The 14,451-nt window shown below is 39.5% G+C and overlaps 2 protein-coding genes across 3 annotated transcripts in view; both read right to left on the reverse strand.

Annotated features, from left to right (window-relative positions):
• GFM1 (G elongation factor mitochondrial 1) overlaps nt 1–14,236 on the reverse strand; it is a 116,567-nt gene extending 102,331 nt beyond the window's left edge. Inside the window, exon 1 of the mRNA XM_051626761.1 lies at nt 14,233–14,236. Within this exon, the coding sequence (XP_051482721.1) occupies nt 14,233–14,234 (2 nt within the window). The 5' untranslated portion in view covers nt 14,235–14,236. The remainder of the gene's footprint in view (nt 1–14,232) is intronic.
• Nucleotides 1–14,451, reverse strand: part of RSRC1 (arginine and serine rich coiled-coil 1) — a 136,263-nt gene that overhangs the window by 53,628 nt on the left and 68,184 nt on the right. For both annotated transcript variants that reach the window (XM_051626764.1, XM_051626763.1), the window contains exon 6: nt 7,902–7,953. In XM_051626764.1, coding sequence (XP_051482724.1) covers nt 7,902–7,953 — 52 coding nt within the window. The remainder of the gene's footprint in view (nt 1–7,901; nt 7,954–14,451) is intronic.

The raw sequence follows: 14,451 nt of genomic DNA on the forward strand, positions 1-14,451 counted from the left end.
TTAAATTACTGGGCAAAGTTGCTAAATATGAATTGGTATAAAACTTAAGCAAACTGAAAAATTGTCTTTGACTTAAGATCAATAGCAGGACTGAAAGATTCATCTGCACATAATTAGCACACATATTTGCATCAAAATCATGGATACCATATGCTACAATATTACTGAAAACCCATTAGTTATCATGGAAGCCTGAGATACTTTTGTTTCTCAGTGGCACAAGAAAAGGTCTCAGACAAAAATCTAACAAAAAAAAAATTAGAAATTTCACAAGCTTTAGAATGATTTCTAATGGCAATAAATGTTCTTTAACTAATAAAGTTACTGCAAAGTCTGCTTATGGGCTCTGCTTGACTCTATGACATCCCTACATTAGCAACTGCTCATTGGCTTCTTAAACTAGAAAAAAATATATACATTTCACAGAAATGGTTCCAAGTTTCTTTTTTCAATCTCCTGCAAGAACCTAAAAGGAGTTCATGAAGTGAATGACTTTTACCAATGGCAAACTGGTGAATACAATGGTATTATAAATTGCAAAAGTGATTTACTTTGTTTCAAACCCATTTTAAAATTTGCTTAATCAAAATTTCACATTTTTTTAGCAATTAGGACAAAGAAGCTGAATTAATTCTTGATTAATCAAGTGTTTATTCTCTCACTGATGACACAAAACAGCTGCACTTCAAAATCACACACGTTCTAAGGACAAGACTATTAATATATTAAAAAAATAATTACTTGGAGTAATTACTCTTTTTTATGTAGTTGCAGCTTTGTATGCAGAAAGTATTTTTTTGTACTCTAATGAGATTATGCAACTTACCCAACAAATTAGGTGCAAGCAATGTGTGGAGAAATGCATTTAGCATCCAGCTATATAAGCACTTGGGCATGGCTCTGAAGCTCCTTGGTGTAGACCATCCAGATGAGTTCAAACACTTCCTGCATCTTTCTGAAATTCAGTCTCAATATATCCAAGATTCTCAAGAAAAACCCACAAGACAACAATTGGCTCCCATAAATTTACCCCAACATATATTTTATTGATTTTTTTGTTAATAATTTAATTCCTAAATTGCTCAGTTTGTTCAAAAGTGCTCAATGTCATCAGCTAAAGGGTTTTGGCACAGAAATCTGCTGAGCAGGAATCAGCAGTTGACCTAAAAACTGGATTCACCAACTCCACAGTTACATGAGTTGCCTAAATTAGTTGGTTTTCAAGAACAGAATAAAATCTTCCATCTTCAAATATGTACCCATAGCAGACAGATACACTATGCAAGAATCTGAGCAATCACTCTGCACTGGGCTGTGCATCTGCCTCAGAGATCCTGAACAGCACGGAGCAGGTGAAAAGAAAAATACATTTAAAAAAATAATCAAGAATTGTACCAATTAAGACTTGTGAACTCATCTGTAGGGTGTGGGGTGGGGTTATAGATGGAAGAATAAATGTTCAGATCCTTATGGAGAGGATGAGCTTATGGAGAGCCCTGAAGGCCAGAGAAGATGACCAGCTTCTCAGTTTGACAGTGACCAACTCCACAGACTCCCTGGACACTGAAAGAACCACCACCCTTCCCTCTCTACAGCCAGATCTCATCTTGAACCCTTCAGACAACCCATGTTTTGTTAAGAAATAACCTTAAAGTTTACTCATCAAAACAGAGACCAGGACCAATCACCAACTTTTTAACTCTAGTCTTTCATTTACCTATATATTATGCAAATCATTTGCTTGAAAATTCAAGAGACACTTTCTCCTCAGGTTTATTTCTGAAAACACAAAAAGAATTCTGACTTCCCCAGGACAACCTTGCCAAGTCAGCTTCATGAAGTCCAACCTACAATTTTTTAAATCCACTTAATTTTTTTCTTATTTTTTTTTTCTTATTTTTGTCTTTAGTGCTAGAATAGCTTGTGCTCAGTATAAGAGCATCATACAAATGTCACTGTCAATGACTGACATGCTGCGAGCAACAAAAGTGACCAAGTTGCCTGCAATGGGATATGGACAAGCTCTCGGAAAGCTGCAGCAGCTGGATGCAGCTCTTTGTGTCCCTTGTCCTGGTCTCAGGGCTTCCCTTGTGTCCCAGGATGTCCTGCAGCATCACTGCCTGGTCCCAGGACCTGCTTCATCCGGAAGGATGCTCAGACACTGCACCCACCTGCACCCACACACACCTCCTGGGTCTTGCTTGGTGGTTGCAATAGAAATAGATTCTTATTCCCTCAAACTCTCCTCAGCCTGGGGTTCAAGGAATGCTGCACAAAACACATTTACAAGCACTTGTAGCTCCTGCAGCCATGTCTGTTGGCTAGAGAAAAGGTAGCTCAGTGAGACACCTTTGCTCACAGAATGAAGAATTCCATACAAATAGAAGTAAAATCCAATTGTCCAAAGTGTCAATAGACACTACTCAAACAACTGTTGGGATGGAAATAAGGATTTTGTATTAAATCAAACCAAGCACACACTACTTAGTAACAATAGTAAAATTCTTTTTCAATATTCAGCAACTTTTGAGCATGTTATAAGCTCAAATTGTCACAATTTCTGAGAAAAGCATTATTTTAAAAACTGGTTTTAGATTTCCATGAAACAGGTAAAATACAGATTATACATTTATAATATATTATTTAATTCTTTGTGCATATATACCCACACATATTGACCATCTTTCCAAAACCGTTTGCCTGATTAGAAATTCAAACTAAGGCCATCGAGTTTCCAGTGGAAAGAACACAAATAGCAACATCAAAAGAAACAATAATCAACATGAGAAATCCACAAACATTTGATAAATTTGGCGCTTAAAAATAAGCACCAATAAAAGGAAATTTTTCAGACTTCTTGCCACCTGCCTGCCCTGCTACTTTGCATAGTTAGAAAAAAGCAAAATAGAGGCCATCCTACTTAACTAAACAGTTTTTATTAAAGTGAAAGAAAAGCAAGAATCTATGAAGTAGCAAGTGATCCTATTAGTTCCACCAGACTAAAATCATACAGTCTACGTATGTGGTCCTTTCAGCCACATCTGTTATGAGCCATTTTGATACCAGAAAGTAGAGAATATTTGACTATTTCTTTAGCAGGTGCTGAGAGCAAATTAGGATTTTTCTCCCTGATAATATGTGTTATAATGGGTAGATTTTTTAAAAATGCAGTAAGAATTATAAACCCCTTGCATTTTCACAACAACCAAGGCCAACGTACTTGTGATACTCGATTTTCTCTTTAAGGAAAATGTAAAATGTAATAAAGACACATGGGATGAAATTAAAGGGAGAAATCTGATAGTATAATTCAAAGATAATGAGTTAAATATCCAATATCCAGAAGTGCTGCCAAACAGATCTGATAAATGTTGAACGCTTATGATTTGTATTCATCAATTTTGGCTGCATATTGTTAATGCCACGTTAGTGTCTCAGTTCCAAAGTTTCCTTTAAATAAACTTGGTCCTGAATCCTTTGCACAAAACCGCCCTATTCTTGAATGCTCTTTCAGCCACAGATTGAGATGCAGATTCCAAAAATAGATCAGTCACTCATTTCAACTCCAGACCTTTGAAAATCCAGATCAATTGCCTTTTGTCATCATCTTGATACAGAGAGCAAGAAATTCCTCCTTCATGCCAAAAGAAAAACTTTCAGGTAGCTTTGGTGAAGGCAGAGGTCTCGATAGTTATGTCCACATATTTCTTATCAATATATTTACATTTTGGAATATTCTTCTGTATTTTAATCTTTATGAGAAAACATAGGTGTCATATGACAATTTATGGCACAAAATAACTGGCTTTCAAGTTTGGAGGTTTACTGTTAAGCTCAGGGGGTTTAGGAAGGCAGGATTTGATGCAGGGCAAACTTCTCCCTTAAAATTAGCGCTGGGAGCAAGGAGACGTTTAACACAACCCCCCAGCTCCAATCTTCTGCGCTTCTCCCTCGCTCAGTAATGAAGTCTGGGAAAGAAATCACAGACACCCAAGTGGTTTGGCAACTGTAAGTGACAGAAGCTCAGCTAAATCCTCTGTTTACACTGGGGATTAGGCGGGTAGACTGTGCGCGGCAAACGGGGCTGGCGATGGTCAAGGGAACCTGCTCCCTGTCAGCCCGTGGGGCAGCGGCACAAAGCCCCGGCCTGGTAGGAAGTGACCCATAAACGTATCCCTACCAGGGATTTATACAAAGCCAGTCTGCCTCATAGAAACTCCATATGACCATGAACTGGCCTGCAAGGCCTGCCAGGAGGCCTAATTACAGGTCTACAGAGCCCAATAACAAAAGCTGAAGAGCTTTAGCCTAGGGATGATCTGCTTTATACTGACTTGAGAGAGTCCATATAGAGTGACAAAAAGAAAGAGGTTTAGCTTTAAAATTCTCCCAAGAGACAAAGCATTGTAGCTAAGTCTGGAAGGCCCACATGCAACATACTTCAGATAGGCTTAAACATACCACCCTCTCAAAATTAACATTCAACCATTGCCTGCTTAACATCTGCTCAAATGGGGCACGTTGCTGTGATATTGTCAGAGGATGCTAAGAAGGCTCTCTCATATTGCAGCATTAAAAGGGGCCAGTAAATAAAGCCATGCAAGTATAAATCTACAGCAGAGATCAACAACTCCTTCTGAATGACAGTTTTTATAAACGAAAAAAATTGTTGTCTTAAAAATTAAAGGGGAGTGCTTCAGTATCTTCAGGTATTACCTTTTTTAATGAGAACAAAGATACTGGCATTAATATATAGCAATAAAAGAAAAAAAATAATTTAATAAAGTGCATAACAAAGTCAGCACAAACAGAGGACTTGGAGACAAACCCTATTAACAGCAATTTGTTACTTGAACATAAAACCATTTTCCCCTCCTCCCCTTACAAATACAGGTGGATATTTTTTTATTTTACCAGCTTTCCCACAAAGAGAGATCAGAAGTCACAATTCCCAAAATGTACCAGCAAAATAAAAATCCAGTTAAAAAGAGTCTGGTTTACTCTTCACTGTCTTAAGGCTTTCAGAGAAATCAGCAATTATTTCCTAAATTAATATATAGGATTTTAAAAGCAAATTCTTCCCAAGGTACTAAACATCTATGATTCCTGCAGAGGCTGAGAAGTTGGCCATTGGACCTACCTCCCCTGAAATCAAGCATCTCTGGTGATGAAGAAAGCCATGAAGAGAACACAATAACATGTAATTAACTTATTTAATCCATGGCAATTGTAGTAGAACAGGAATTGGAAACATTGACACGCTGAAAGCTCTTTCAGACCTGCTTTCTAGAAATCCATAACATTATCAGTGTATTTCAATACACCACCCTCTCCTCTCATGCTTAAAAAGCCACAGGGATAAAGCCACATAATTTCCCTGTCAATAGGTTGACGTGAAGCAAAAAAAAAAAGTTACACAACAAACATCTTCAGATTGAGACTGAAACTAGAAGAAAAAAGCAAACCAAGGGCTATCTGAACCTTTTTGTACCTAAATTCTTTTGGAAATCCCAGCTCTTATCAAGTGCCTCTTCCTGTGGCTGATGCCATTGTCTGTGGCACTGGCTTGACAGCAGGGCTGGCTGTTTTACCAACCCAACACATGGGAACAGAGAGCAACCAGCTTTGAGACTAACATTTCCTATGCCTGGAAAAAGGTTGGGAATTCCTGCTTTTTAAGTCTGAACAAAACATCCTCAAGACACTCTGCTCTCTGATAAAGCAACACCCCAAATGCCTGCTCTCAAAAACCTGCAAGTCTATTGCATACCAAGATGTATTTGTTCCTGTGCCCATTTTGAAGAAAGCATCTGAGCTTAAGCTCTGATGTCGAGGGGTTTTCCCTCGATTCTAAGTGTGTTCCAGGTACAGAGAGAAGTTTCAAATTAAACAGCTACCAGTGACAGAGAACTGCCATGTACACAGCACAGGTCCCAGCCTCTCTGCTGTTCTCCAATACAGTGCTTTAATCTACAGTAGCAGCACTGACAAAGGATACATGGGCATTTTGACCATTGGATGGGGCTAAAGAAAAGGGAAATTTGGATAGTAAAATACAGAAATTCGATTTGGAATATCCTGAGACTATGGTGAATAGCAGGTTATAAACTCAAGTGTTAGATAAATGTATTGCTGGAAAAGGGTGTAAGCAAACTGCAAACCCCATCATCAGCCTGAATTTCAAACCAGATTGCTCTTAGGGGGATATTAACAGCCTGGAAATGACAAGGAAAGGGGGATGGAAATGCCCACATGCTGCATGCCAGAGAGGACCACCAAAGGGAAATTCCCAAGCACCTCCCCAACACTTGTTGGCAACTTTGTGCAGGTGCAGAAGATTGTTTTGTTTGTCCAGACCAGTGTCATTAACTAGCATTAAAATGCAGCTAATAGGTGTTAACTAAAGCACAGCTGTTTTCTGCACTGGCAGCAATACTGTAACATGCACAGCCAGATACTCTACAAGCTCATTCAGAAGTTTGGGATGAATCCTCTATAGAGCACTACCCATGCAAGCCAGCTTTGCTCTTCATTACTGAAGGAGAGGTTAAAATTTACATTATGTTCAATTAAATCACACATCATCATGCTACAACAGCAGCAACAATTAACCTGTTGCTGGTGAACACCTTGAAAAGCTGCTCAGTAACAGTCTAACACACGTTTCTTTAAACTGAAGGATGAAAAAAGTGCCCATTTTGCAATGAGTAAACCCACCAAAATGCTATTCAAACAACATGATTAACATTGTCAACCCTCCTCTCACACCAACTGAATCAAAACTCAGTTTAATTGACTGAATACAGGACTGTGGGAAGAAGGTGAGGGGATGATCCCATAAATGTCTGAGATTACTGAGACAAAGCCAGGAAAGAACTGCCTGCGTTTTGCATGCCAAGAGGAACAAACAGATTAACTCTTGACTTACTTATGAACAGTTTGCAACTCCAATCCGAATTTCAGACTTCAATTGGGAATATTTAAATTTAACAATGTCCCAGACCCTTTATGCGGTTTTGGAAATTTTTGGGAGCCAGGTCCTGATGATACACAACCCATAGGTATCTTTTATACATTTCCCAGGTGCTAAATTAAAAAATGAGGTGTGACAGATGTGAGCAGTATAGGTAAGTTGTGCTTTTTTCAGACCAGTGCTGCCACATCTATTTTATAATTATATGCTTCAAAGATTTATTAAAAGTTATGGAGAACAATGAATGCATTTGAAGCTGTACAATACAAAAGGCTAGATGCATTCTTGAAAAATTACCAGCCATGTGAGAAGACAGTTATGCCTTAAAACACAAGGCTTCCAGAGGGGGAAAAAATAAAATAAATTGCATTGGATATTGTTGTTTATAAGTTAGAAATACATATATGAGAAGTGAAAGCTGAACTAAAGACAAATAGTTATTTATTACAATGCATATGAAATATGCATCTTGCCTTCTTTCTTACTAGGGATAGACTAGAGGAAAGTTTCTCTCTATAGAGAGCTCATATTTAGATCAGCCTCTTGATCTGAGCCTTTAGGAAAGCTTGGTACATTTTTCTGCTACCACTTGAAATATATAAATAGAAAGATATCCATGTATTAACTCGGTTCAGTGCTAAAAAATAAACAGAACCACATTTTTGAGAGGAGAATAAAGCCTCAGCAGCAAGAGGACAGAAAACAAAACAGAAAACAAAAATTCCTTCCATCTCCTGAAAGGGATTTCCTAAGTGCCAATGATGATGCTCACCAGCTTCATCTTAACCAGAAAGCAAAGTCAGCTGTGGAGAAAGGGACTTGGCATGGGTGGATGAAGTTACCACCTTGATAGGTTTCATTTTTCTGATATTGCAAAAGATAAATACAGTTCTAACATGAGAATTGTACTTAAAATAGCACCACTTACCAGCTGCCTCCAGAACCAGCTGCAATCTAGCTTTGGCCTGTTCAGCAGGAGTCTGAAAAGAGAGGATTCAGACAGCTTCAGAGCCCATAACCACCACGCCAGGTCCCCCCGCTGAGCTCCCACCTCCGCCGGCACCGCAGACCCACGCTCCAGCCACAGAACCTTCCAGACTCCACCCACTGCCATCTTACTCCGGTTGGAAACCAAGAGAATTGTTCAGGATTGACCAAAAATCCCATCTCAAAGGAGGTGGCATTGGGACACCCTGACCGATCTGAGCACCCACAGCCCAGGCCAGACTGAAGCTGACCTCCAGCTCCTTCCTCAGTCCTCCCACAGCAAACCCTGCCCGGCTCCTGGGAGACCTCATTGCACACCCACACAGCCAGACAAGCATGCTCCACATCTAGCTCTAACATGATTAATATGGCGAGTTTTTCACACTTCTGTTATCTGGCTTGATTTCTTCCTCTCCTTAAGGTATTTCCTCACATCTGCCGGGCTGAGGAACACATTGTTGGCTGTCTACCCACTATGCTAATTATTCCAAGTGATGTCTCACTGTGTCCAATGTGCTTGCCATTCCTCTCATTTTGGAGCCACTCAAATGTTTTCACAGTTCAATTCATACACAAACCACATTTGTCATGGAGTTCAGAACTTGATTATTTCTGTGAGCATCTGAAAAGTTGGGGTGGTTTCTGCTCTGCACTAAAACCAAAATGTGATAGATATTTTTGGTGTCGTGGTCCAGCTTTGAAAAGTTTTCTAGGCAGATTTTGCAACTAGAACCTTTTTTTTCTTATAACCAATATAAATTTGCACCCTTCCAGTTTCCCCCCCATTACTCAGACAAGTATTAATCAAGGTAATTTTGGGGGCCTATATCTTATTTATTTATTAGTCCTTTGTTTTCCATTACGTCTACACCTAATCAGAGGGGTTAACTTATCACAATTCAATTTTTGCTACAAGAATTTGCAGAATGCTCTTTTCTCTAGCAATATGAGAGATGTTAAATTAATTCACAGATTGAAACAGGAAGGTTAAATGAAGACCCAGATTTTAGTTGCACAGATGTCTTCTTTTTTTTTTTTTTTAGTTCAGAATTTTGCTACCTGTTGGCAGAAACTCAACATACAGGGCAACATTTATTATGGTAACTACTGTACCAATGCTACCCTTAGAGTTGACCATTAATCGTGGTGGCAGCACAAAAAATCTTGAAATCTATTGTAAAAATATCTACATATTTCTTCCTCTTGCAATGAACTCATTATCCCAACATATTTTGGCATATTAAGTATGAGGAAGAAAAAAAATCTGCTTTCCATCCAGAACAAACTTGCCCAATTTGCAAAATTCCAGAAAAGCCATACTTGGATTTGTGGTTTTTCCATTCCTGTGACAACTTCAGATTAAGAAGAACCACAGGGGTTATGTCAAGCCACAGTGACAACATCTACATCACCAAAAGAACAGTAATTCCCTGGGAGAGCAAATGCTAAACCAGAGAAGTGCATACTGGTACAAGTGACACCTCCCAACACTAAATACAAAGCTCCACCAACAGTGACACCACTCTTCTCTCTGCTCTGAAATGTTCCACACAGCTCAAAATGCCTCTTCCCTCTCCTCTCAGGTAGGTATGAATTGTCTCTTGTTTTTATTATCAATATCCTATTGGAAACTTCTCATGCAGTTGCTTTGCAAGTGTCCTCTCCTCCGCCTTGACTGCAGCCCACCACTGGTACCCAACTGCTTCATGGACCTTGGTATACCCCCCCAGGAGAACTTGGTAGAGATGCTGTGCTGCTACCAACCAATATGCTCTAAGCAACAAATAGATTAAGGGTTCTGAAACAAAGGTTACTGGCCTCCAGAAAGTCTCTGTCAAACTGGTGGATGAGGCTAATGCTCTGAGAAAATGGACAAAGACAAATTCGTCTGAAAATCACAATTATACCCTCAAACAAGCCCTTAGTAATGTGTAAGACTGCCTACTAGAGGTCAGTTTTGATCCAGAAGACCACTAAATGACAACATTCAGAAAGGCCCTCAGGAAACTTCAAAAAGGTGAACTGATAGGTGCAGGAATTAACACCAGAGAGCTGCAAAATAAACCCTCATAGTTTCCTTAGGTGCTTAAGCATAACACAGAAAAAAAATAATATTCAGAACAGTGTAAAAAAAAATAAAATAGTGCCAAGTATTTATAGTACCAGCTGATGAAGGTGACAACTAACTGTAAAAGCAGGAGAGGAATTCCTAACAGACACATCATAAAGTGAGAGGAGGCGTGCCAAGCATCCCTAACTACAAATTATATTTATGTCAAAAAGTGTCTGGTAACACACTGGAAATATGCTTGAGTAAACTATCACGATCCACAGGATACCATAAACCAGAAATTTCCATGTGATTAATAACTGTTACTAATACCTCAAGCAAAGATGTGATTATATATATTCTTAATGCATTCCATGATTCCACACATCACACTGGGAATGGAATATTAAGTCGGGTCAAACACAGTTCCGCTCAGCAAGGTGTCATTTCCCCAGGTTCAAATTTCTCTTGATGCAAATGTAAACAGTAACATTCCAGATTTCAAAACACCACCCAAAGGACTCAATAAATAAACACTAATTAAGAAACCCTATATAGGACTTTGAGCACAAACCCACTCTCTCGTTTTCCCTCCAGCCTATCACTGCTTTCCTAAGGACATTTATCTAACCTTTCCCAATGCCTGATGAGATTAAAAAAAAAGGTTAAGAAAAAGTGTAACCAAAAAAAAAGACCAAAATATACGTTTTCCTAGGGGTCTGAAGAAAAGGCTATCCAAAACTACTGGGAATTTTCCCAAAGTGGGTCAGAAACCCAAAGCAAATGTCATTTGCAATGAATTCCAGAAAAAGAAAAGTTGGCAAGGCTGAGAATGTAAGAGAAATTCCCTGGCATTACTGCAACCACGACTCTGCTAGAGGTTTTACCAAGTGATTTTGTTTGTACATTCTTCCCAGGCTTGCTTTCCACTCTGAAACAGAGGAACCGGACAGAAAAAAAAATATAAACTGAAGCTAATCAGCTCTTCATGCAGTTCAGGAAATGCCTGGAAACAGAGACTTCTTACCCACAAATCCTAAATTATTCCAGACTCCAGGTTGCAGGTGGTAGCAACCATGAGCATGGATGGTGGGAAAAGAGAGGAGGCAGCAGCTGGGGGCTGGGAGGTCTGGGAAGCCCAAAGGTCTGGAGGCAGATAGAGCCCAGAGGAGCAAAGTGTAAGAAGATGCCACGGTTAGCTGGGATGAAGAGGAGGCTCAGGTTGCAGGGATGAAGGCGGCAGCTCTGCTGAGCACACACAGCTGAAGGAGCAGCTCCCTTTGGAGCAGAAGGAAAAAGCCACCGTGTCCATGTGCTGTCTAAACTGTGTCTGCAAGGAAAAATCACCCAAAGCTCACCAGTCTTGTTCAGTCTCCTCAAACACTGATGCAGCAGCTTGGAAAGAGAAGCTGATGTTCTCCTTCAAGTGCCCAAAGGTTGAAATCATGTCCTGCCAAAAAAGAAGCTCTCCAGGCACAGAATAGCCAAAGCCCACTTCTCACAGGCATTACCAGCTCCTGCTTGTTCTGTATGAAAACGCAGGTCAGGTTTACATCTTCAGCAGGGAACTGGGAAAGCTGGTGAGTGATGACTTTCCATGGTATTTACTAGTAAGTTTAGGGGTAGAGGAGACTGACAGGCTTAGCCAGCTCCAGTGGTCATAGCAGCAGGGAAGGAGATAAAGTAGGATGCTGAGAAACAGTGATACAGACCAGGAGGAACTTCTCCTCTACCTACCAATGTCTCCAAGAGCAGCAGCAACTCAGGACCAGTTTAGCAGCACTGTGAACAGCTAAAACCTCAGCATATCAGTAATGAGAAGAGACAAGGAAGAAATGACAATAATTAAACAAAAGGGATAGATACATCATTTCACTTTAATGTATTCTGTTAGTCACTGGCCTGCCTTCACCTGAAATATTGTACATCCCAATTCCAGTAAATCTATCTCAACAGGAAAAGAGCAAAAGAGAACCCTAACCCCAGCAATCCTTCCAATAGAGTTTTATCAAATTATGGAAAAGATTGTGTGACATGTTTGTTTAGCACAGGAATGGTTGGATCCCTTCTCATTTATTCCTCATTAGGAGACTGAAAAAAAATAAGATAAAAAGGAAGAAGACTGAGAGCTTGTGATCATTGTCTTTTTCTTACAGGGGCCAAACAAAAGGAATTTGAGGGTGGCAAATTCAAAATTAACAGAGGGACATTTTTTCACATTAAAAAAAAATCCCAGAGAAGAATTCATAATCTGAACTACTAACAGAAATGTAATAAGCATAGCTGGTACCATTTGAATTAAACCCCTACATTTTCAGACACAAATCAGCTTAAATGATTGGATGTTCAAATGATATTTATGTCTAATTCAGGGTTTCCTCTCTGATACAATCCATCAGTAACACACACAGACAATGGCTGTGGTAGGACCAGTGCCCTGATCTACCTGTTCCAAAAAACCTGAATGTTTGTGCAACTGTGGAAGTGTATAAAATGGGAAAATATGTCCTATAAGAGATGGTACCAATTCTTTTCATTTCACAAATAAGCAAGATTTTCCCCAATTTTCTTCCTGCCCAGAACTGTCTTTCTATTAGCAAGGAGAATTTGTTTTTACTACTCTCCAGCTGATATACTGGCTGTATAAAATGTTCAGCAGCTAACAATGAAACAGATACAAATTATATTATATTGACATAGCAGTTTCACATTACTGCTACTATGCAGGATGAAATTGGGGAAAAAAAAAGAGGAAAAAAAAAAGATGAGGAATGCTCAGACTGATTACAGCCTCCAAGAAGCACAGTAGAAGAGAACTATAGATATTAATAAGGATAAATATTTTTTAGTGCAAAATCCCTGATATTTTCTTACATTAGAGAAACAGCCTGGACAAAAAAACAGCTCAACAAACAAATGAAACTCCATTTCCTAAGAATTTTATACTTTATATTTTATATCCCAATAACACCTACTAGCTGTGGTTTCATGCAAATTACTAACATGTTCCACTGAAGCACTGAAATTGAATGGGTCATAACAAAAATTTTGATCTTCAATGTTGTCAGACCTAGATACTATCAAAGCAAGACAACATGTTAATTGTAAGAGGAGGAAAGGCAGGTAAAGCATGGTATAGTAATGATGTCTGTCCCTCAAACACACAAGGGCTTTGGCACTTAAAGTAATAAAAAATAAAAGAAAAAGGAAGGCAGCATCAGCAACACCCTAACTAGAAAAGGACAATCACTGTTTGCCTGGAATAACTGGACAGGACTTGGAGTAACCTGGTCCACTGGGAAGTGTCCCTGCCCGTGCAGGTGGTTGGAACTAGATGATTTTTAAGGTTCTTTCAAACCCAAACCAGTCTGGGATTCTATGATTATCCAGAAAAGCAGAAGAGAAGCCAGCAAAGCCATTCCTTCCCTGTAATGTATGTAGAGGCCACAGACAGGATAAGACTGACGATGAAGTGAAAAGTAGAGCTTAACACACAACAGATCCACCACACTTAAAAGGTCAACAGAAGGTACTTAAAAGGTCATCAGGAGGTACCTGTTGGTGGGAGAAGGATCTCCCAGCCACGGCCAGGAGGAAAGAGCTACACCTTGAGAGAAAGGTCTGGAAAACTTTTCCAAGCTGTGCAGACAGCCCTGGTCAGTCCCACCCTTCTCCAAGGTTGCCAAGTTATGAAAACTGGGAAGGAAAGATCTCAAAAGGGAATGATACAACCCAGTGGCTACAATGCAGAGCCCAGGAAGGGAGGACAAAATTGTTGGCATAACTATAAAGTCTGAGCTATAAATCTGTTAAAACAACTTAATGGAATGGCAGAATTTTCTGTTAAAATACAAAAGAGTATTTTCACTACATGCTTTTTGTCCAACTGAATTTTCATACAAAACTGAGATCAAAGGGAAAACACATTATATTGTCCCTCAACATAACAGACACTTTGACATGTGCCACGTCTCAAAAGCACAGGATTCAGACAATCCTTTTCCTCCCCTCATCCAGGACATAAATGGTCATTAAAGCATTTGGATTTGTTAACTTTAATCAGAGATCCTCTACATACCCGGCACTGAACTGGGCGTTTCTTCCAAGAGAGACACGGGGTCTCCCCAGCATCCGCAGAGCACCATCATACACAAGGTGGTCAGGAAAAAAATGCATCTTTCTTTAGACTATTATCGAGTCAAAATTTGAGGAATAAGTAACAATGGCTCCCTGGAACAAAATCAAAGGCAGAAGGCTACGTCTGTGGCAAATAGCCACAAAGAGCTCAAACATGTGTCAGTGATTTTCATGCGGCATTCAAATCATTTTGCATATTGCTGGAGCAAGGGCTCCTTTAAAGGGACTGTAAAACATAATGTACTAATTTCGGTGAAAATTATTGAGAAAAAAGGCAAGGCAAATGGCCTTCATACTGAGAGGG

Source organism: Apus apus, chromosome 8 (genome assembly GCF_020740795.1).
Source record: "Apus apus isolate bApuApu2 chromosome 8, bApuApu2.pri.cur, whole genome shotgun sequence".
NCBI lineage: Eukaryota > Metazoa > Chordata > Aves > Apodiformes > Apodidae > Apus > Apus apus.